Source organism: Dendrobates tinctorius, unplaced genomic scaffold (genome assembly GCF_039654945.1).
Source record: "Dendrobates tinctorius isolate UK_male_01 unplaced genomic scaffold, ASM3965494v1 ptg000016l, whole genome shotgun sequence".
In the NCBI taxonomy this organism is placed as follows: Eukaryota; Metazoa; Chordata; class Amphibia; order Anura; family Dendrobatidae; genus Dendrobates; species Dendrobates tinctorius.
In genome coordinates, this window is record NW_027361684.1 from 46799322 (window position 1) to 46824268 (window position 24947).

At 44.8% G+C, this 24947-nt stretch overlaps 1 protein-coding gene across 1 annotated transcript; it reads left to right on the forward strand.

Annotated features, from left to right (window-relative positions):
- Positions 1–4252: 4252 nt before the first annotated feature.
- On the forward strand, positions 4253–23505 carry SUPT4H1 (SPT4 homolog, DSIF elongation factor subunit). Its single transcript, XM_073565796.1, has 5 exons — positions 4253–4411; positions 9545–9651; positions 15459–15514; positions 22335–22388; positions 23183–23505. The coding sequence occupies exons 1-5, from the start codon at positions 4343–4345 to the stop codon at positions 23248–23250; spliced, it is 354 nt and encodes a 117-aa protein (XP_073421897.1). The 5' UTR covers positions 4253–4342; the 3' UTR covers positions 23251–23505.
- The last annotated feature ends 1442 nt before the right edge of the window (positions 23506–24947 follow it).

Below are 24947 nucleotides of genomic sequence, written 5' to 3' on the forward strand. Positions count from 1 at the left end.
TGAGAACTAAATAGCCTAAAGACAGAAAGGGAAATCTAAACTGCCCCAGAGCAGACCCCAAAGCAATAGGCAGCCCCCAACATATAATGACGGTGAAGCAAGATGAAAAAACACTCACACAGAAAGAAAGATAGCTTGGGCCCCATCATTTGCTCAGCCTAACTAAATAGGACAGGATAGAAAAACTGCTGTCTGCAATCCGCCAAAACCCTATCAAAACAAGAGCCAACAGACTGATAGGGAAAAAAGCCCTGAAGACGCTAGGCTTCAAAAAGACTATATCAGTACTCAGGTATTTTCTGAAGACAGAGCAAAAAGGAATTCAGCTCACCCCAGCAGGGAATGGCAGAAATCCAGAAAAACAAGGCAAAACAAAACCAAAACATAAATGCAAAAAGCAGAGCAGAAAACTTAGCTTTTGAGGAGCAGGAATCAGACTGGTCTCCTAGAATCCCTCAGGGAAATCACCAGCAAGGCAGAAGGGCGTCGGCTGCCTTATATCCAGTCAGCAATTCCCGTCACCCAGTCATCATCATCCAGCTCAGGTGCTTGGTAATCAACCTCACTATCTTCCTTCACCAGAAGAGGGAGTTCATCAGACCTCAATGGTGAAGGGGAAAAAGAACTCACAACAGAGACCCATATATTGCTCCATACAGTATAATGAGCCCCATATATTGCTCCATACAGAATAATGAGCCCCACAGATTGCGCCATACATCATGAGCCCCATATATTGCTCCATACAGAATAATGAGCCCCACAGATTGCGCCATACAGAATGAGCCCCATATATTGCTCCATACAGTATAATGAGCTCCACATATTGCTCCATACAGTATGAGCCCCATATATTGCTCCATACAGTATGAGCCCCATATATTGCTCCACACAGAATGAGCCCTATATTGCTCCATACAGTATAATGAGACCCATATATTGCTCCATACAGTATGAGCCCCATATATTGCTCCACACAGAATAATGAGCCCCATATATTGCTCCATACAGAATGAGCCTCATATACAGTATTGCTCCATACAGTATAATGAGCCTCATATATTGCTCCATACAGTATAATGAGCCCCATATATTGCTCCATACAGTATAAGCCCCATATACTGCTCCATACAGTATACTGAGCCTCATATATTGCTCCATACAGTATAATGAGCCCCATATATTGCTCCATACAGTATAATGAGCCCCATATATTGCTCCATACAGTATAATGAGCCCCATATATTGCTCCATCCAGAATAATGAGCCCCACAGATTGCGCCATACAGAATGAGCCCCACAGATTGCTTCATACAGTATAATGAGCCCCATATATTGCTCCATACTCTATAATGAGCCCCATATATTGCTCCATCCAGAATAATGAGCCCCACAGATTGCGCCATACAGAATGAGCCCCATATATTGCTCCATACAGTACAATGAGCCCCATATACACTGTGTTCCAAATTATTATGCAAAACATATTTCCTCTAAATTACCTATATGAATTGCAGTCATTGTTATTTTCCAGTCATCTACTATTCTAGTATAATTGCAATGTTTTTGAACAAACTGCCTATGAAGACAGTATATTTTTAAAAATAAGAAACACTCAAAATGCATGTTCTAAATTATTATGCACAGCAGAGTTTTCAATCTTTTTATTTTGAACAAAAAAATGGTCAATTGTGAAATTATAAGCATTATTAGCTTATTACAAAATGAAATCAAACAGTTTTCAAGTCAAAACTTTATTCTAGGTGATGTTACATTTGCACATAGGACCCCTTGTTGGAAAGAAGCTTCTGAACTCTCTCGTCCATTGAATTTGTCAGTTTTTGGATGGTTTGTGCTTCAATTGTTTTGCATGTGGACAGAATACCCTCCCAGAGCTGTTGCTTAGATGTGAACTGCCTCCCGCCATCATAGACACTCCTTTTGATGATGCTCCAGAGGTTCTCAATGGGGTTGAGGTCAGGGGAAGATGGTGGCCACACCATAAGTTTGTCCTCTTTTATGCCCATAGCAGCCAGAGATGCAGATGTGTTATTTGCAGCATGAGACGGTGCATTATCATGCATGAAAATGACCTTGCTGTGGAAAGCAGGGTCTTCCTCTTGAACCATGGCAGGAAGTGCTGTTTTAGAAACTCCACATAGATTATGGAGTTCATCTTTACCCTTCAGGGATCCTAAAGGGGCCAACAATCTCTCTCCCCATGATTCCAGCCCAAAACATTACTCCACCTCCTCCTTGTTGGCGCCTTAGCCGTGTTTTCATGGGGTGTCCATCAACCAGCCATCCTCCACTCCATCCATCTGGACCATCGAGCGTTGCACGGCACTCATCGGTGAACAAAACAGTTTGGAAGTCAGTCTTTATGTATTGTTTGGCCCACTGGAGCCGTTTCTGCTTGTGTGCAGTGGACAGAGGTGGTCGACAGGATGGCTTACGCACAGCTGCAAACCTCTGAAGGACCCTGCATCTTGTTGTTCGGGGGACATTGGAGGCACCAGCAGCTTCAAAAACTTGTCTGCTGCTATGACAAGGCATTTTTGCAGCTGCTCTTTTAACCTGACGCAATTGCCTGTTGGAAAGAGTCCTCAATTTTTCCTTAGCACGCACACGTGTGTGTTGGGAATCAGCTACATACTTCTTGATTGTGCGATGATCACGCTGACAATGTTGGCTGTAGTCATGCCTTGACCTAAATACTCCACAATTTGTTGCTTCTCAGCAGCTGACACATCCTTTTCCTTTCCCATTTTGTCAAAAAATGTAGGCTGCTTAATAATGTGGAACAGCCTTCTTAAGTAGTCTTGCCTTTATTTGGACACACCTGCCAAACTAATTTGCACAGGTATCTGCAATTGCTTTCTGTGATATAAAGAGCCCTGACACACATCACCATCAATGAGTTTAAATGACAAACAAAAAAATTCCAACCTTATCACTCCTAATCTCTTTTTGCATAATAATTTGGAACACAGTGTATTGCTCCATACAGAATGAGCCCCATATATTGCTCCACACAGAATAATGAGCCTCATATATTGCTCCACACAGAATAATGAGCCCCATATATTGCTCCATACAGTATAATGAGCCCCATATATTGCTCCATACAGTATGAGCCCCATATATTGCTCCATACAGTATAATGAGCCCCATATATTGCTCCACACAGAATAATGAGCCCCATATATTGCTCCACACAGAATAATGAGCCCCATATATTGCTCCACACAGAGTAATGAGCCCCATATATTGCTCCATACAGTATGAGCCCCATATATTGCTCCATACAGAATGAGCCCCATATATTGCTCCATACAGAATGAGCCCCATATATTGCTCCATACAGTATAATGAGCCTCATATATTGCTCCACAGAGTAATGAGCCCCATATATTGCTCCATACAGTATAATGAGCCCCATATATTGCTCCACACAGAATAATGAGCCTCATATATTGCTCCACACAGAATAATGAGCCCCATATATTGCTCCACACAGAATAATGAGCCCCATATAGTGCTCCATACAGTATGAGCCCCATATATTGCTCCATACAGTATAATGAGCCCCATATATTGCTCCATACAGTATAAAGAGCCCCATATATTGCTCCATACAGTATAATGAGCCCCATATATTGCTCCATACAGTATAATGAGCCCCACATATTGCTCCACACAGAATAATGAGCCCCATATATTGCTCCATACAGTATAATGAGCCCCATATATTGCTCCACACAGTATAATGAGCCCCATATATTGCTCCATACAGTATAACAAGCTGACCCGATAAAATAACGATGACAATTGCAGAGCACGGACTGGCCGGCGGCTCTGACCCCAGTATGGCAGCTGTGTAGAATACATGGCACGGTCACGTTATATGGCCGCCTGACTGCGCCCTTATGCTGTACTCGGGAAGTTTGCTCCTTCTGGGAGACTGCCTACTTTTTCCTGCATTTCCAGACAGCAGTACAAGCCTCATGCACAGAAGCCCTATTACAGCACCGTACAAGACAGGGCCATAACGCAGCCGTGTGTATGAGTCACAGACTGCAGTCCTCTCTTGGCACCTGGCCGCCATTACACACTGCACACGTCCTGTCTCTGCAGCCGCCACAGAGCTGACATTAGTCACCAGCCGCGGTCACCCCACGGGCCCACGTGACGGCTCACAGCGCGGGCAGCTGTGCAGACAATAGAGTTCCTGGAGCTGATGTAGAGCGGCCTCAGCCTGACACCATAGAGACGTCCCGTCTTCTGTAAAATGCCGTTACAATTCCTGTGATAGCGGTGACGTGTTTCCGGTTGGGCAGTGATGGCGTTGGAAACGGTTCCGAAAGATTTGAGGCACCTGAGAGCGTGTTTATTGTGCTCGTTGGTGAAGGTGAGCGGCTCCAGTATGGATTTGTGGTGCTGTGTGAATACAGAGGAGGCTCCGTGTGCCCGCTGTCCTCTGAGTGTCTGCATTACATATGTCAGCGCTGCTGGTGTGCGTGCCGGAGAGCGCCCTACTCAGGGAGGTGCTTTCTAAGTCACGTGACCTCTAATTTTCCAGGGCTGATGACTTAACCCGAATGTGTGATCTGTGGGCATCCTGCCACCATTGGGATAGAGGGGATGTGTTGGCCCCAGTAACATACTGTTCTGCTGTGCTTCCTGCTGTATTTATGTGTGCTGCTACTTATTGCAGCAGACTGTTCACGTCCCAGGTTGTGTCCTATTAGCTGAGTATAGTCATGGCTCAGCTGTATAGCAAAACCGTGAGCGATAGTGCTGATGAGGCGTCCTGGCACCCCAGCGGCTCCTCTGCCATGCGACCGTGGTGCTGATGAGGTGTCCTGACACCCCAGCGGCTCCTCTGCCATGCGACCGCGGTGCTGATGAGGCGTCCTGGCACCCCAGCGGCTCCTCTGCCTTGTGACCGCGGTGCTGATGAGGCGTCCTGGCACCCCAGCAGCTCCTCTGCCTTGTGACCGCGGTGCTGATGAGGCGTCCTGGCACCCCAGCGGCTCCTCTGCCTTGTGACCGCGGTGCTGATGAGGCGTCCTGGCACCCCAGCGGCTCCTCTGCCTTGTGACCGCGTTGCTGATGAGGCGTCCTGGCACCCCAGCGGCTCCTCTGCCATGCGACCGCGTTGCTGATGAGGCGTCCTGGCACCCCAGCGGCTCCTCTGCCATGCGACCGCGTTGCTGATGAGGCGTCCTGGCACCCCAGCGGCTCCTCTGCCATGCGACCGCGGTGCTGATGAGGCATCCTGGCACCCCAGCGGCTCCTCTGCCTTGTGACCGCGGTGCTGATGAGGCGTCCTGGCACCCCAGCGGCTCCTCTGCCATGCGACCGCGGTGCTGATGAGGCCTCCTGGCACCTCAGCGGCTCCTCTGCCTTGTGACCGCGGTGCTGATGAGGCCTCCTGGCACCCCAGCGGCTCCTCTGCCATGAGACCGCGGTGCTGATGAGGCCTCCTGGCACCCCTGTGGCTCCTCTGCCATTTGACCGCGGTGCTGATGAGGCATCCTGGCACCCCAGCGGCTCCTCTGCCATGCGACCGGTGCTGATAAGGCATCCTGGCACTCCAGCGGCTCTTCTGCCATGTGACCGCGGTGCTGATGAGGGCTCGTCGCACCCCAGCAGCTTCTCTGCCATGTGACCGCAGTGCTGATGAGGCCTCCTCACACCCCAGCAGCTTCTCTGCCATGTGACCGCGGTGCTGATGAGGCCTCCTCACACCCCAGCAGCTTCTCTGCCATGCGACCGCGGTGCTAATGAGTTGTCCTGGCACCCCAGCGGCTCCTCTGTCATGCGGCAGCAATGCCGATGAGGCATCCTTGCACCCCAGCGGCTCCTCTGCCATGCGACCGCCGGTGCTGATGAGGTGTCCTGGCACCCCAGCAGCTCCTCTGCCATGCGACCGCGGTGCTGATGAGCTGTCCTGGCACCCCAGTGGCTTCTCTGGCATGCGATCGCGGTGCCGATGAGGTGTTCTGGCACCCCAGTGGCTTCTCTGCCATGCGACCGCGGTGCTGATGAGGTGTCCTGGGAGACAGGAGTCCTTGTTAGTTTGTGTCATTTGTATTGCCTGTCTAGCCTCATTCAAAAGGGGTTAGCTTTCACAATGTGGAAATGGAAAGACAAAAATTGTGTGTCCTAAAGTCTGCATCCATACTTACAGGCCCTGTCCAGCTGTAGATCGTGTTAACCTGCTTATTATAAAAGGTATACTGCCAGCTCAGCAAAAATACCCAAATATTCCAGGTGCATAGAACTCCGTCTTGATCAAATGTGTGCAGCAGCATAAAGGGTAAAGGTTCGTTCCAGCTCCTTGGATAAAATTACAAGCTTTATTTAGTAATTATTAAAATTCCATTGCACTCACATTAGAGAAACCACAAGAGCGGATAAAGCGACGCGTTTCAATCATATTCTTGCGATCTTAATCCGGGCATGACTTCCTCTGTACACATAATGCTCTTATACCAATCATACGCCGCTGTGTCAATCACATGTCATGAAAGGTCCTATGTATAAATTGGAATAGAAAAATACGTGAACACTTCCTTTTAGCTTATAAGCATTACAGGTAAGGAGGAAATCGAAGCGGCTCACATGGACCAAAGTCCTAGAGGCGCAGCACTGGTGCAGATAACGCCAACAAAATATTGTATAAAATCATTATTGAAATATGTGTAAAATAATTAAAAAGCAAGATTGCCTCATTGGGCAGCACTAGGAAAGGAACACCACCATATATAAGCAATGTCGTATAGTAGTAGATTTTTGGCAATATGTAATTTTTTGGTCCCCCAAACTAGCAACTCTAGAAAGCATAACTAGTGTAAGGTACAGTGGGGAAAAAAAGTATTTAGTCAGTCAGCAATAGTGCAAGTTCCACCACTTAAAAAGATGAGAGGCGTCTGTAATTTACATCATAGGTAGACCTCAACTATGGGAGACAAACTGAGAAAAAAAAATCCAGAAAATCACATTGTCTGTTTTGTTTTCATTTTATTTGCATATTATGGTGGAAAATAAGTATTTGGTCAGAAACAAGCAATCAAGATTTCTGCCTCTCACAGACCTGTAACTTCTTCTTTAAGAGTCTCCTCTTTCCTCCACTCATTACCTATAGTAATGGCACCTGTTTAAACTTGTTATCAGTATAAAAAGACACCTGTGCACACCCTCAAACAGTCTGACTCCAAACTCCACTATGGTGAAGACCAAAGAGCTGTCAAAGGACACCAGAAACAAAATTGTAGCCCTGCACCAGGCTGGGAAGACTGAATCTGCAATAGCCAACCAGCTTGGAGTGAAGAAATCAACTGTGGGAGCAATAATTAGAAAATGGAAGATATACAAGACCACTGATAATCTCCCTCGATCTGGTGCTCCACGCAAAATCCCACCCCGTGGGGTCAGAATGATCACAAGAACGGTGAGCAAAAATCCCAGAACCACGCGGGGGGACCTAGTGAATGAACTGCAGAGAGCTGGGACCAATGTAACAAGGCCTACCATAAGTAACACACTACGCCACCATGGTCTCAGATCCTGCAGTGCCAGACGTGTCCCACTGCTTAAGTCTGTACATGTCCGGGCCCGTCTGAAGTTTGCTAGAGAGCATTTGGATGATCCAGAGGAGTTTTGGGAAAATGTCCTATGGTCTGATGAAACCAAACTGGAACTGTTTGGTAGAAACACAACTTGTCGTGTTTGGAGGAAAAAGAATACTGAGTTGCATCCATCAAACACCATATCTACTGTAAAGCATGGTGGTGGAAACATCATGCTTTGGGGCTGTTTCTCTGCAAAGGGGCCAGGACGACTGATCCGGGTACATGAAAGAATGAATGGGGCCATGTATCGTGAGATTTTGAGTGCAAACCTCCTTCCATCAGCAAGGGCATTGAAGCTGAAACGTGGCTGGGTCTTTCAACATGACAATGATCCAAAGCACACCGCCAGGGCAACGAAGGAGTGGCTTCGTAAGAAGCATTTCAAGGTCCTGGAGTGGCCTAGCCAGTCTCCAGATCTCAACCCTATAGAAAACCTTTGGAGGGAGTTGAAAGTCCGTGTTGCCAAGCGAAAAGCCAAAAACATTAATGCTCTAGAGGAGATCTGCATGGAGGAATGGGCCAACATACCAACAACAGTGTGTGGCAACCTTGTGAAGACTTACAGAAAACGTTTGACCTCTGTCATTGCCAACAAAGGATATATCACAAAGTATTGAGATGAAATTTTGTTTCTGACCAAATACTTATTTTCCACCATAATATGCAAATAAAATGAAAACAAAACAGACAATGTGATCTTCTGGATTTTTTTTTCTCAGTTTGTCTCCCATAGTTGAGGTCTACCTATGATGTAAATTACAGACGCCTCTCATCTTTTTAAGTGGTGGAACTTGCACTATTGCTGACTGACTAAATACTTTTTTTCCCCACTGTAACTGCGTGCTAAAGACCACAAGGTCTATTAGTTACATACATCCATAAAGCGTTAAGGTGATCTCAGCTGCTGTATTAGCCCTCATGTGCTGGGGGTGAAAAATGCCAAAGTTGTAGAAACCATCTACCCTTCAAGCGAGTACCAAGTGCCAGTCAACGTAAACACATATCACAGACATCCGCTGTCTCTAGCAGAGATTTACCAGTCAGCAACAAATATTCATAGATCTCAAAAAGTGCACAGTGCTAAAAGATCAAAGTATCGCTACATAAAATAAAGTAAAGGGGAACAATATTACCTGCATTGACAGTTATAATGAGCAAATTAGACTCTTAAGCACATAGGCAGTGGAGGATAATAGGAACCATGGACTTACCCAGTGCAGATCCGAGCACCAACACACGTTTCACCCTGCTTCCTCACATGCCCCCTGAGGAAGCATGTTGCCTAGACATCTACTACTATACAACATTGTTTCTATATGGTGGTTTTGTACCTAGAGCTGCCCATTGAGGCAATATTGCTTTTTAATTGTTTATTATTTTTGACCTATTTCAATACTGAATGATTTTATACTATATTTTGTTGGCGTTTTCTGCATCAGTGTTGCGTCCCTAGGACTTCGGTCGTGACAGCTGTTTGGTATCATAATTGTTAAGGTGCATCCTTTACAGTAGGTTGATTAAGAAATGCTATTAATCTAAGGAGGAAATCAAATTCTGATTAATATCGCAGGAATTCCATCGAAATGCGGCGCCAATTCCTTTTTTGTGGTTTCTTTATTTTGAGTGCTATGGAATAAAGTTTGGAATTTCATCCAAGGACCCAGAGCAAACCTTTTTTTTTTTTGTTTTTTCTCTTTTAAATATTGCTGCACATGTTATCCTGTTTGTCTATAGCATGTGTATATAGACCAGAGATGACTGTCTTTTGGAAGCCAGAATTAGAGGCAGAATGTTAACGCTTCACCTGCCTGCCTCTGGAGAACATTTCTCATGTCTCAGCATTTTCACAAGTACTATGTTGACAGGTTGTTATATTTCTAACTATACGTTCATTCCTTTTGCAGACAATTGACCAGTTTGAATATGATGGCTGTGATAACTGTGATGCCTACTTACAGATGAAGGGCAATAGGGAGATGGTGTATGACTGTACAAGCTCCTCTTTTGATGGGTATGTCTCTTTGATCATGATTTTCTTAACTTTAATTCCCCTTTATCATCTATCCACAGGAAACATTCCCACTGATCCTTTAAATGTGAAGGCAGCATTATGTAGAGACAGACCTCTTGCTCATAGCTGTGTCACTTATTGTCAAGTTGTAGATTTCATAAAATCATACGTGAAAAATAGTGAGCTGATGCTGGAGTCCTCCCACTGATATGTGTTGTAGTCTTTGGTTTCATTAGTTATAGAAGCATTCCTAGCAAATGCGTTATTCGCTAATTGATAACGTAGGACAGTGTAGGCTCATTACAATACTTACCAATCTCCATATTCCCTGATTTCCACTGTCGCATAGGTCTTTTGGGTAATGTGAGTACAAGTCAGGTTCGCCAGATCGCACACCGAAGGCTCCATAGGCTTACATTGGTGGGAATTGCACCCGCCTACAGAGCAGTCCTTATGTGAGACGGCAAAGATTAGGAGGATGCTGGAATCCAGGGAAGACAGTCGGTAGTTTTAATACACCTACACTACATTACATATGTACTTGGAAAGAATGAGCTGATAACATTTTTTTGCTGAGATTCTCTTTAAAGTGCTTTCTATTTGTTTCAAATACGTAAAATAATCAGAGAAACAGAGGAAGAAACTGAGAACAAAAGTCCAAAATTGAGGTGAATAAATAAATTTTATTATGTACATAGCATAGACCAGTGTGGTAAGGGGAGCACCAGCAAAAAATGGACACATCACAAGGGACAAAAAAGATATGCACAATGTGTTATAAAAAAGTAGAATAGTAAAAATTGGTAAAAGGTAGCAGCAAGGAAATAACAGTAAAAGATTAGAATGTATGAGATAAATAATGCTGTGCCTCTTTGCAACTGTTTCGTCCAGAAAATTACAACTTATACAATGGATATCTAAGTGCCGCTGAAATGGAGCAATGCAAATAAAATATATAGTAATAATGAGTATATCAAGGCATATAAAGATAAAGTGAGAGACCAAGACAAATATACATGAAGTGCTTGTGCAGAGAGTAAATAGGTTTGATCAAACACCTATTTTCAGGTCATAATAACATTGATTACCATGGTTAAAGAATAAATACTCCATAAATCCCTTGGGTTTGTGCAGTGTGTTCCTTGGATGTGCCCACCCCGACGCGTGTTTCAGTGTCACTGACATGCCTGGATATCCATTTTAGATGTTGTAATCTTCTGGACGTAACAGTTGCAACTTTGCACAGAGGCACAGCATTATTTATCTCCTACTTTCCAATCTTCTGCTGTTATTTCCTTGTTGCTACTTTTTACCAATTTTTTTACTATTCTACTTTTTTATAACACATTGTTCATATCTTTTTTTTTTTGTCCCTTGTGACGTGTCCAGTTTTTTCTGGTGTTACCCCCACACCCTTACCACAATTGTTCTATTTACATAAAATCTACTTATTCACCTCAATTTTGGACTTTTCCTCTTCGCCACGACAGCACCCACTGAGAGAGGGGATCCGCCCCTAGGAACAAGAAACCTACAGAGAGATAAATAGGGCGGTCCCCCTCGCTCCTTCAGTTTGGTTTCCTGTTCCTAGAAGGGAACCTGCAGAAGAGGATGCCTGGTCTGGTAGCTGCTCGTATGCATAATATGAGCAGCAGGGGCCCCAGGACTGGAGGCAGCGTCGGGCGGAGAGAAGGTTCCCCCCATGGCTGGTAATGCAGGTGAGGCCGTGGTAAGGAGTGCCGAGGCTCACTGGTTTATGGGGCAGCCCCCCCCTGTTGGAGCGGGACGGACGCATTACCAAATTGATGTTGGAGGTGATGTCATATATAAGGCTGAATGACACCCTTGTGGTTCCTTACTTGGATGACCTGCTTATAGTAAGAAACTGTCTCCCAATGTGAAAAAAGAATAGTTGATATTGTCTCATCCCTACAGACACTAGGTTGGCTGATCAACTGGGAAAAGTCCAGGGTGCCACCGGTAACCTGTCAGATTTTCCTGGGCCTCCAAGTAGACTCTGTAAGTCAGAAATGCTTTTTCCCAAACACTAAGGCGCAGGCCATAGTAAGATACGGAGAATTGCTGAGAAACCCACAATATCATTGAGACAGGGTATTCGGCAGTGCAATGGGCCCAATTCCACTCCAGAAGATTGCAGTGGACTATTCTGCAGGAGATAGACTAGGAGGACGGTTGGAAGGGAGAATGTCCCTATCGCCCGAAGTAATTAACTCCCTGGGTTGGTGGTTGGACCATAGCAATTTATCAAGGGGAGTTCAGTGGTGGGTTACTCCCTCTAGGGTAGTTACCACGGACGCTAGCCCCTCAGGGTGGGGGCCCATCTAGAGGAGGAGATGGTGCAGGGCCAGTGGTTGGAGCATGAAGCAGAAAGCTCCTCCAATGTAAAGGAACTAATAGCAATTTATTATGCTATATCTGAATTTCTCCCGCAGCTAAGAGGAACCAATGTGAGGATCCAATCAGATAATACCACCGCATATATAAACCGGTAAGGAGGTACGCGATCAGGACCATTGATGTCTATCGCGGAAAAAATCTTAGAGATGGCCGAAGTGCATCTTCACTCCTTATCTGCACTCCACATAAGAGGAGTGGACAATTCTCGAGCAGACTATCTCAGCCGCCAAACTTTATATCAGGGCGAGTGGGTCCTCAGCCGGCACATCTTCGAGATGATAGCGGCGAAATGGGGCAGACCAGAAATAGACCTGTTCGCGACCAGAGCCAACAGGCGGGTAAAAAAGTTTGCTTCTCTCTAAAGAGCAGACAACCCAGACATACTAGATGCCCTCCAAGCATCCTGGACATTCCGGCAAGCCTATGCCTTCCCTCCAATGGTTCTGTTACCAACAGTGGTCAGGAAAATAAGACAGGAGAAGGCGAGGGTCTTCTTGATAGCCCCGTTTTGGCCCAAGAGGCCGTGGTTCTTATGGCTGAGAGCCATGTCAGTAACCGACCAATGGATTCTGCCGCTACACCAGGACCTTCTCTCGCAGGGACCCTGTTATCATCCACAGGTCAAAGCCCTGCGCCTAGCGGCCTGGAATTTGAAAGGGAGCTATTGAAGCGGAGAGGCTTCTCAAAAAACCTGATTAATACCCTTCTACAAAGTAGGAAGGAATCCACAACAAAGATCTACGCTAAGGTGTGGAGGAAATTCCTGGCCTTTCACCCAGTAGGATTGTCCGGTGAAGTACCCATTACGGCCATTCTAGAATTCCTTCAGAAGGGCCAAGAATTGAGGCTCTCAGTAAATATTCTGAAGGTCCATGTGTCGGCCCTAGGAGCCTTGCTTAACCACAATGTGGCAAGTAATAAGTGGGTGACCCGGTACATTTCAGCCTGTCAGCGGTCAGATCCAGTTCACATTCCTCAGTTACCAACATGGGACCTTAGCCTCGTCTTGGATGCCTTCACGCAAGCCCCGTTCGAGCCCATGAATTCGGCATCAATGAAATGCCTTTCATTAAAAACCGCTCTGCTGGTAGCCATAGTATCGGCAAGAAGACTAAGCGATCTCCACGCCCTATCGGTAGATCCCCCGTTCCTGTCAGTAACCCAGGACAGACTAGTATTAAGAACGGACCCGTCTTATCTTCCCAAACGGGCTACTAGAGGTCTCAAGAGATATGCCTACCCTCCTTCAACGAGAACCCAACAACGCAAGAGGAGGTTAAATATCACACCTTGGACGTAAGGAGAGCTGTGCTAGCCTACCTAGATAGGGCCGGGCCCTGGAGGCAGAGTAGGTCTCTTTTTGTCTCCTTCCAGGGTAATAAGAAGGGGTCTAGAGTTACGAGGGGCACGCTGTCCAGGTGGATCAGAGACGCGATCACGATGGCATATTCGGCAAAAGGAGAAGACCCTCCACAGGGTATTAAGGCGCACTGTACCAGAGCCATATGATCCTCCTGGGCCGAGAGGGCGAACGTCCCAATTGAACAAATATGTAAGGCTGCAACCTGGTCTTCTCCATCTACCTTCTATAGTCACTATAGACTAGATTTGTCCTCTACAGAGGATTTGACCTTTGGTAGATCTGTCCTTAACACGGTGTGCCCTCCCAGGTGATTATCTCTGAAAATCTCTCAGTGGGTGCTGTCGTGGCAAAGAGGAAAAACCGGATTACTTACCGGTAATACTCTTTTGTAGAGTCCACGACAGCACCCGCTCACTTCCTGCCCGTAAGATTTCACAAGTGGTTCTCCTTGGTGGTGGAAGTTAGAATTAAGAATTAATATGTAGATAGCTATAGCAAGCATAGAAGTGTATATATATACATAAGGATGGATAAATTGTCGAAACAAATGGACTAAAACATGTATGGCGGTTCCTCCGTTGTTCTCTGTAATCCAAACTGAGGGAGCGAGGGGGACCGCCCTATTTATCTCTGTAGGTTTCCTGTTCCTAGGGCCGGATCCCCTCTCTCAGTGGGTGCTGTCGTGGACTCTACAAAAGAGTATTACCGGTTTTCTTTCTCGGTTTCTTCCTCTGTTTTTATTTAATTCAAGGAAGATGTCTAATGATTTGGTCCATGTGTAGCACATAGCATAACTGTATGCCACATAATGCTATGAGATAAATTTTGATTTATGGCTATGTACCTTATGTGCTGTGTACCTTTGGAGGCTTTTTCATAAAATAATCAGAGCCGGTACTCATTCTCCCTGATTCCAGGACTGGTTCTATGCTGCTACTTGGGTCTTGGTGGTTTGGCTGCAGTAATGGCGTCACCTTCTCTGTTGCCAATCTCTGAGCTCAGCAGCATGTTCCCTGTACCTTAGCACAGTGGCTAAGCTCAGTCATTGGCTAGCTACATCGTTAATGCACTCATGTCAATGTGACGGCCCAAGACCTTGGGAGGGTAAGTACCTGCTTTGATTGTTATTTTAGAGAAATTGAGGTCTAGTTTTTTGAAAGTGGAAAACCCCTTCAAGGTTAAAAAGGTTGTCCACTGCTTTTACTCTGATGGCCCATCCTTAGGATAAGTCATCAATGTCTGGCTGGAGTCCGACACCCAGTACCCCCACAGATCAGCTGTTGTTGGTGGCAGCAGCCGCTGGCTGGAAATGCTTGCGGAGCTGGCCATCTACTTGTAGTGGCTGATGCAGGGTACTGCACATCTGCCTTCTGTTGATTTCACTAGGAGGCGGATGTGCAGTACCAAACCCTGGCCACTACAAGTAGACGGGCAGCTCCGCAAGTAAGAACTGTCAGCCGCTAACTCCAATATCAGCTGATCGTCGGGGGTGCCAGTGACGGATGTCCTAAGGATAGGCCATCAGTGTAAATGTAGTGGGATAACCTCTTTAACCCTGCTGACTTTCATCCTCCAGTCACTGATGGAAGTTTTCTCCCTTTGCATATGGATAGAGAGATTGTTACACTATGGAGGCATTGAACCCATGATCATGGAGACTCCTTGCTCATGCAGTGCTCAGAAATATGTATGTAGTTTATTCTCTGGAGGCACAATATGGTCTATGCTATAACAAACTGCAGTAACCCAACCCCCATGCCATATATCATCTAGAGCACTGAAAGGAGAAGTGCTTCACAGGAATGCCCACTAAGCTCTGAACTTGCCTAACATGTGAGAGAAAACAAGGCTCTAAAATGAAAGAAGCGATGCAAAAATAGGCAATCAACCTCCATGTCTGATCCATGTCTGATAATACTTTGCTTCTACATCAGTCTTGCACAATTTCCTGCTTTACTCCACACTAATTTGAGTGTATGAGATTTACATTTGTCTGAATTTATATCTATTTATTTTATACATACAGGATTGTTGCTATGATGAGTCCTGATGATAGCTGGGTGTCAAAGTGGCAGAGAATAAGTGAGTACCACAATACATTTGCTAGAAGCTTGGGAAGAACTGTGTATTAGTATTTCAGGTGGATATGTAAATAGACTAAGTTGCTTTTTTTTTGCTTTTTTTTCAAAATCTCCCATGTTTTTATAGGATTTGCAGATATTCAGCGAAAAACACCTTAACAAAATAAGAAAAATACACCCAATTACTTGTAATTTTTCTTGCATTTTTCATGTTGTTTTTTTTTTTTGTATGTAAACCCTGAAGAAAATATCAAAGAGGCCTCGGGGTCTTGGAGCAGCCTTTTTTGCATGCACAGCTGCAAATCATGACAGTCATTGATTAGACACATTCAAAAATGAAAACTGAAATTTGATTGGTTGCTATGAGCTACTTTTCTTTTACACCAATGTAGCTAAATGTCCCCATTGTGTGAATTCCGTTCTGGCACAATAGAAATACCTTGTGTCAAGAGTCCTGATGCTGCCATATAATGACTGAGAATACTTTTTCTCCTTTCCTTTCACACTGGAAATACAGATCAGTAATACGGCTGTGTGCAAACTGCAGTGTATGGGCTAGCATTACAGATCAGTAATACAGCCCTGTGCACACAGCAGTGAACTGTATAGCATTACAGATTAGTAATACGGCTGTGTGCACACTGCAGTGTATGGGCTAGCATTGCAGATCAGTAATACGGCTGTGTGCACACTGCAGTGTCTGGGCTAGCATTACAGATCAGTAATACGGCTGTGTGCACACTGCAGTGTCTGGGCTAGCATTACAGATCAGTAATGCAGCGCTGTGCACACAGCAGTGAACTGTAGCATTACAGATCAGTAATACGGCTGTGTGCACACAACAGTGTATGGGCTAGCATTACAGATCAGTAGTACAGCGCTGTGCACACAGCAGTGAACTGTATAGCATTGCAGATCAGTAATACGGCTGTGTGCACATAGCAGAGTATGGGCTAGCATTACAGGTCAGTAATACGGCTGTGTGCACATAGCAGAGTATGGGCTAGCATTACAGGTCAGTAATACGGCTGTGTGCACACTGCAGTGTCTGGGCTAGCATTACAGATCAGTAATACGGCTGTGTGCACACTGCAGTGTCTGGGCTAGCATTACAGATCAGTAATGCAGCGCTGTGCACACAGCAGTGAACTGTAGCATTACAGATCAGTAATACGGCTGAGTGCACACAACAATGTATGGGCTAGCATTACAGATGAGTAGTACAGCGCTGTGCACACAGCAGTGAACTGTATAGCATTGCAGATCAGTAATACGGCTGTGTGCACATAGCAGAGTATGGGCTAGCATTACAGGTCAGTAATACGGCTGTGTGCACACATCAGTGTATGGGATAGCATTACAGATCAGTAATACAGCGCTGTGCACACAGCAGTGAACTGTATAGCATTACAGATCAGTAATACGGCTGTGTGCACACGACAGTGTATGGGCTAGCATTACAGATCAGTAATACAGCGCTGTGCACACAGCAGTGAACTGTATAGCATTACAGATCAGTAATACGGCTGTGTGCATACTGCAGTGTATGGGCTAGCATTACAGATCAGTAATACGGCTGTGTGCACACAGCAGTGTATGGGAAAGCATTACAGATCAGTAATACAGTGGCGTGCACACAGCAATGTATGGGATAGCATTACAGATCAGTAATACAGTGGTGTGCACACAGCAGTGTATGGGATAGCATTACAGATCAGTAATACAGTGGCGTGCACATAGCAGTGTATAGGATAGCATTACAGATCAGTAATACAGTGGCGTGCACACAGCAGTGTATGGGATAGCATTACAGATCAGTAATACAGTGGCGTGCACATAGCAGTGTATGGGATAGCATTACAGATCAGTAATACAGCGCTGTGCACATAGCAGTGTATGGGATGGCATTACTGAGCTGGCGATAACCAAAAAAAAAATATTTTTTTTAAAAGGGAGTGATTTCATTTTTTGCATATTTACTTATTTTTTACTTTTTTTTTTTTTTTTTTTTTTTTTTTTTTTAAACTTATTTACTTCAGTATTGCAAGTGTTTAGTGTAAATTCGTTTCCAATAGAGATGTTTGGAGTTCGTACTGGACAATTAATCTGAGGCTAAATGCTGAACACTGGCTTCAGTCTGAGGATAAAGAGGAGAGAGAGAGAGTTCACATTGTACTTAGTGAGATTTGGCTACAGTTCTAGTACCCAAACTGAACTTTGGAATAAAGTTGGGGTCCAGTACCAGAACTTGACCTTCCACGGGTCCGCTCCTCCCTAGTTTCCATGTTTCTTAGACATCCATTGGCACTCTCACACAGACAGCCGTTCCATGTAAATGACTGTCCGCACAGAATTACTGTACAATCCAAGTACAGGTGCTCGTTGCACCCTTGGCATGGTCGAACATTTAAGTGCATTTTCCCATTTACTTGTTTTTGCTCAATCTCCTCCCACCGCTCGCTCTACTTTGATTGACAGCTGTGTCTTCATAGAGCCAGAGAAGGGTGGAGATAGATGGAAAACAACCAAATGGGAACGTATACTTAAAAGGACTCTGTCAGCACAGAATGAAGCACAGGCGCTCGTTGCATCATGGCAGGGCCAATCATTTATATACACCTTCCCACCTGCTTGTTATAATTTCTCTGCCCTTCTCAAGCTCTATGAAGACGGAGCTGTTAATCAAAGAGGGGAGGAGGAGATAGTGGGAAATCAAGCAGGTGAGAAGGTGATTGGCTCCGCCATGAAGCACCGAACACCTGTACTTGGTTTGGACAGTCAATCTGTGAAAACAGTCCTTTAAGAGCATCTTCCCACCTGCTTGTGTTTCATCAATCTCCACCCTGCTCTTCGCCTGAAAAAGGCGTTGTGTGCACATACCGTAAGGCCTGTTTCACACTTGAGTTTTTTGACGTCAGTTGAAATCCGCCAAGGAGTAAAAAACGGATCCGTTTCCGTTTGACAACAAACCGATGCACCGGATCTGTTTTTCGACGGATCCGTTTCTGCCACCAATGACTGAAATTTAAAGCAATAGGACTCTGGAAAAGGAAAGGGAGATTTTTTTTTTTGGCTGCCAGAACGGGTTTTGGGGTTAAATAGCATGAAAGGAAATTCTTCCGGGCATACGCAGTATAAAAAGGCCGATCCGTTGGCGGATTCCGTCAATTAACGGTTGGCAATGGATCCGTCGCCATAGGCGTCCAATATAGGCGTCCCTCATCATGGGCGATTTCAACATCCCCCATTGCTCTTCCCCTCTCCCCATCTGCTACTCACCTTTTATCTATAACCTCCTCGTTTGGCCTTTTGCAGCTTACTAATTCTCCAACGCATGAAGACGGAAACTCCCTCGACTTGGTCTTTTCTCGGCTTTGTGCAGTGGATGATTTTGCAAACTCCCCTCTCCCACTCTCTGACCACAATCTTCTTTCATTCTCTATCAAGGACTGCCAGGCTGCTCAGGTCTCCCCCACTGTCCATATTTATAGAAACATACAGGCCATTAACACCCAGAAACTTATGGAGAACTTGCAGTCTTCATTGGCCCCTATCTCCTCCCTCTCATGTCCCGATTCTGCATTGAAGCATTACAATGAAACACTTCAAAGTGCCCTGGATGAATTTGCACCTCCTATACATAGAACACCACAACACAGACAGCGACAACCCTGGCACACCCTGCAAACACGTTTCCTGCAGCAGTGCTCCAGGTGCGCCGAACGCTTGTGGAGAAAATCTAACCTACCCGAAGATTTCATCCATTATAAGTTTATGCTTCGAACATATAACACTGCCCTTCTCTCAAAGCAAACCTATTTCAACACCCTCATCACCTCACTGTCCAATAACCCTAAACGTCTCTTTGACACTTTTCATTCTCTACTCAACCCAAGAGTACAGGCCCCAACCACGGAGCTTCGAGCTGACGATCTGGCCAATTACTTCAAAGAAAATGAAATTGACCAGATCCGACAGGAAATTATCTCCCAATCACCTCATACCATGCACTGTCCTCCCTCCCCCACTGCATCTAGTTCACTCTCTGATTTTGAACCAGTCACAGAAGAAGAAGTAAGCAGGCTCCTTGCATCTTCTTGCCCAACCACTTGCACCAGTGACCCATTTCCGTCACATCTCCTCTAGTCCCTTTCCCCTACTGTCACCCCTCACCTAACTAAAATATTTAACCTCTCTCTCTCTTCTGGTATCTTTCCCTCCTCATTTAAGCATGCCATCATACATCCACTACTTAAAAAACCATCCCGACATTGCCATTTCCGTGTGTGGTTCCACTATTACTCCACAGCAATATGCCCGTTGTCTTGGGGTCATACTTGACTCCGTGCTTTCCTTTGTCTCCCACATACGATCACTGGCTCGCTCTTGTCATCTGCACCTCAAAAACATTTCTAGAATTCGACCTTTTCTTACTTTTGACTCCGCAAAAACTCTTACGGTTTCTCTTATTCATTCTCGTCTGGACTATTGTAACTCTCTTCTAATCGGTCTCCCTCTTACCAAACTCTCCCCCCTCCAATCTGTCTTGAATGCTGCTGCCAGGATCATATTCCTCGCCAATCGTTACACCGATGCCTCTACCTTGTGCCAGTCTTTACACTGGCTACCCATCCACTCCAGAATCCAGTACAAACTTATTACCCTCACCCACAAAGCTCTCCATGGCTCAGCACCACCCTACATCTCCTCCCTTGTTTCCGTATACCATCCTATCCGCGCCCTCTGTTCTGCTGATGACCTGAGGTTAGCATCCACAATAATCAGAACCTCCTACTCCCGTCTCCAAGACTATACACGTGCTGCGCCGATTCTTTGGAATGCACTTCCCAGGTCAATACGATTAGTCCCCAATCCCCACAATTTTAAGCGTGCCCTGAAAACTCACTTATTCAGACTGGCCTACCGCCTCAACACATTAACCTAATCTATCCCTGTGTGGCACAGCCAAAAGTTTTTACCATAACCAGGTTCCCCGCATCATGTTCCCACATGCTTTATACATCCATTAGCCCTCTGTGTCTGTACTGTTACACACTTAACATTATGGCTGGTCCATACAATCAGGGCAACTGTTACCACCCACCTTTCGTGTCTCCCTTTTTTCCCTCATAGATTGTAAGCTTGCGAGCAGGGCCCTCATTCCTCTTGGTATCTGTTATGATCTATGTGATTATTTTTATGCTGTAATGTCTTTTGTCTGTACAAGTCTCCTCTGAAATGTAAAGTGCTGCGGAATATGTCGGTGCTATAGAAATAAAATTTATTATTATAACACATGGCAGACACTGGCGAATCCGTTGCTATCCGCTGCTTTAACGCACACAAAAAAACATTTCATTGTCTGTCCACTCCAGACAGCGGACTCCAAAATTATGACGGATCCGTCAAAAAACGGATGACCATCCATCAAAATCTGCCGCTAATGCAAGTCAATGGGGAAAAAAAACGGATCCGCTAAAAAAAGGTGGATCCGTGTTTTTTTTTTGCAAAACGGCGGATTTTGACTGACGTCAAACAACTGAAGTGTGAAACAGGCCTAACACAACTGGAATCTGCCGAGTGTGTAGTAGGGTTAGTTACTGAGTTTCATCGGCACATGCGGATCCCATATATTTACGTCCTTTTGAGAGAAGTGGTTAAGCTGGCTTTTGTCATGAATGTTAGCTATAGTTGATGATTACTTGCCATTACTTTCCTCGCTGCTCTTTATCACATAGCTCAATGTGGCTATAATTTATTTCCAGAGATTCTTGCGCAGTCTGAACTGCTCCTCATCACTGTTATGGTTGCTACAGCGCTTCATGGTTGCGGCATCTAAAGTTTACCAGCTCCCCAGGAAGTCAGTGCAGCCGAACTAGCTAATGACTTATTGGCACAGACATTGTGGCTGCTTTTTTTTACCTTTATTAGTTTATATGTGTTAGTTATATGTTTGGTGGGTTTCCTCCCGGTACTCCGGTTTCATCCCACATTCCAAAGACCTACTGATAGGGAATTTAGATTGTGAGCCCCATTGGGGACAGTAATGATGATGATGTGTGCAAAACTGTAAAGCGCTGCGGAATATGTTAGCGCTATATAAAATAAAGATTATTATTATTATGCAAACTGGTGTTGTTTGTCACTATGGGCTTTCTAAATAAATTGAGATAAAGATGTATATACTTTTTTAAAAAAGGAAAAACAAGCAACATCCGTTTCATTGTAGTATGGCTTGCCAAAGGCTCAGATGTCTATGAGCCAAAAAGTTGCCATTTTACACACGGGCAATTACCGTAAATCATCTGTTCTTTAAAGTGCTGCCTACATTTTTGCTTAAATTTTGTATATACTTTTTGTATATGTACTGATAACTAATATGAATCTGTTAAGCTGTGATTAGATTAGATATTGCTTAGATATTATATTAAAAAATGTTTTAATTATGTTAGAGAAAACATTTTTACAGAGTGATCAGTGAGGGGAACAGGCTGCCAAGAGAGGTGGTGAGTACTCCGTCAGTGGAAGTCTTCAAACAGAGGCTGGACAGATGGTTTAGTGAATCCTGCGTTGAGCAGAGAGTTGGATACTGACCCAACTCTAACATTCATGTACGGGTAGTGGAGCAAAATTGCTACGACATGACTTCCATCAGTCTGCTTCCGCTCGGCAGCTGTTTAGCTGAGGAATTGTTTGACAATCTGTATCATACAACTTTGTGTGAAAGCTGCAGTGCTCATCAGTTGAGTGGATAAGGAATTGGATCCTGTATTTTCATTATGTATCTGATATACTTAGGGTTTGCTCTCTCTCCCACTCAGCTAACTTCAAACCTGGGGTGTATGCAGTGTCTGTCACAGGACGACTTCCACAAGGTAAATGTTTCACAACGTGATTTCTAAGTAATAAAGCTTAAAGGGGCTGCTTCACGTACAGTAAATGCTGCGGAAGTTGAGATTTGGCTGCCCCTGCTCTCGCTCACTACAGACCACCATAAAGCTATGATGTTGTAAGACCATGGACTTAAAAATTCGGCCACAATAGAACAGACCTTATATTACAAGATATTTCCCGTTTATGTAATTGTTCTGGCCACCAGAGCCAATGCCCACCGCTCAATGCCAATTATTTCTACTATAAATAGATGCAATGATTAGCTATCATAAAGCAGATCAGTCTCCACATTTCACATTAAAAACAGCATAAATTATTACACCTTAGACTTGTTCTAGGATGACGTACTTACTTTGAAAATCCATGTTACAGTGGCTGTATCATCCCGTAAGTTTTCCCACCTGATATTAAATCTGTCACTTATTTCACAGTACAAACTTCATACGTTGTTAAACAGATTTATTTGGCCTAATGAAGCCAGTGTGCTTATTTTGAAAATCATGTCAGAATGGGGGGGGGGGGGGCTGTTTGCAGAGTAAGTACACTGGCATCATCAGGATTAAGGGATGCATTTTAATGTATGCATTTGGTGTTATGAAATCTGGTGACAGATCTGTCCTTATGTATTTTGGATCCCGTACAAGCCATTATGGGGACATATAATGTATGGTTGGGATTGTTTCTCTTTATAGGGGTGGATTGTGTCGCGTTACTTCCTGTTACGGGCAGAATCTGTGTATTCCACCTGCTCCCTGACAGTCTGACTTTTTTACAGGTATTGTACGTGAGCTCAAGAGCCGTGGTGTGGTTTACAAATCCAGAGACACTGCCATTAAGACGTGACTGCAAGAGAAGGGCTGGAGCAGAGATTGGGTTGATGTCTGTGTCTTCTCTTCCGTTGGTTTTATTTTCCTGTTGTGTTGCTGAAACTGTGGTTTCCCTGCAGTTGGGGGAGGGTTGTGCCGCTGAGTGCACCGCATATACAGGGACATTGTCTTTGCACCTACATCAAACAAATAGAAACCAGAAGAGAATTATGGGGATGCGTTTACTGTTCATGTTTGATAGAATACCAATAAAGATGTTCTGTAAAAGTTGGGACATTTTTTTTTTATTTTTCAATGAATGTCCTATTCGGATCCTTGTCATGTTGCCAGTATTAACCTGCAGAGATCTGCACAGCTGCTTCTTTTCCGGAGCCTGATGGACACTTACTAGTCATTTTGAACAGCACGTAAGTGTGAAACTGCAGACAGCGCCACGGTTCGCTCTTAGCCCCTTTCCTACCACATGGACGTTACAAGCCTTCATCTGCTAGGGTTGAGGAAAGGAAGTGGCTAACAGTTACTATGAGAGCTAAACTGAAAGATGCTGCTGCTGAAGGCATAAACGCTCTCCCCCGGCCTCCCCCTAAACAGTACAGAGCAAGAAGGTTATTCCTGAATGAGTGCAGACGCCCACACATGATTTCAATATCCTTCTTCTTACATTTATTTCTAGTCTCGTCGCTTTCAGATGGCCTTCTTGAACATGAGCGTGACTTTGTGGGAGTTACAAAGGGTTACATTACATGGCGCCTTGTATTTCCATATATGGGTACAACAGCTTCTCTTAAACTGGCTGCTCAAAAACCAGCAAGGCGTAAGCTTTGTCACTTCCTGTGCGGTCAGGCGGGAGGCAGAAAGAGAAGCTTTCTCAGAGAGGGGGCAGGAAACCAGCTCTACCGAGTCTGCAGTCAACATTCGGCATATCTTTACAATCACTTCTTTATAGCCAACATGTGCAGAACTGGTCGCTCCCTGCATTTAGTGATCCGTTTTGTGATCTAATTACAGTTAATATATTTACAATTGAATATTCGGTCAGCGTTGTTTACTACATGGTTGTACTTAAACCGATATCCTAATATATCCTGATATTACACTAAAGAGATTTACAGAAGAGCTAATCGATTCGCATGACCGAGCTCTAGTGGCCATGTCAGTAATGCATGGCTGCCTGGTTGGAGTCCATCAGAGCACCTACCTGTCGCAGTCCCCTTTTCTTCTGATTTGTTGGCCTGGCACTATCTCTTCGATGCAGAGTGATGCATGCATGACACCATGCCTACTAATCAGAAGAAATGTCGGGAACTCCGGAAGGTAAGAGGTGGTTCACAGATCTCCCGACCGGCAGCAGCGTATTCTGACATTGGCCATTGGACCAGCATTCTGCGAATTAGTTCTCTAAACTGTAGTAACTTTCTACACCCAGCAAGGGTTTAAAGGGGCATTGCCAAAACTGAAAGTTATTCTCTATCCTATTTCTTGTCTATGGGACTGCCAGAGAAAGAGTACAGCGCACGACTTTTCACAGTAGACAGTGAATGGAGTGGAAGTTGAGCAAAACCCCATTTAAGGATGCTAGCTGTTCCAATGACCGGGAACCCAGTGACCAGTATCCTTTGGATATGGGGTATCCCACAAATGAAAGATAATCCATTAACTATCAGGATAGCAAGTGATACAACTGCTATGATTCCAGCAGCTAAGGTAGGGGAA

Bases quoted from the DNA above. Each gene is read 5' to 3' on its own strand.
- SUPT4H1 (XM_073565796.1), top strand. From the start codon at position 4,343: ATGGCGTTGGAAACGGTTCCGAAAGATTTGAGGCACCTGAGAGCGTGT. The intron at 4,412-9,544 runs GTGAGCGGCTCC...TTCCTTTTGCAG, and splicing joins TATTGTGCTCGTTGGTGAAG to ACAATTGACCAGTTTGAATA. The intron at 22,389-23,182 runs GTAAATGTTTCA...ACTTTTTTACAG, and splicing joins CACAGGACGACTTCCACAAG to GTATTGTACGTGAGCTCAAG.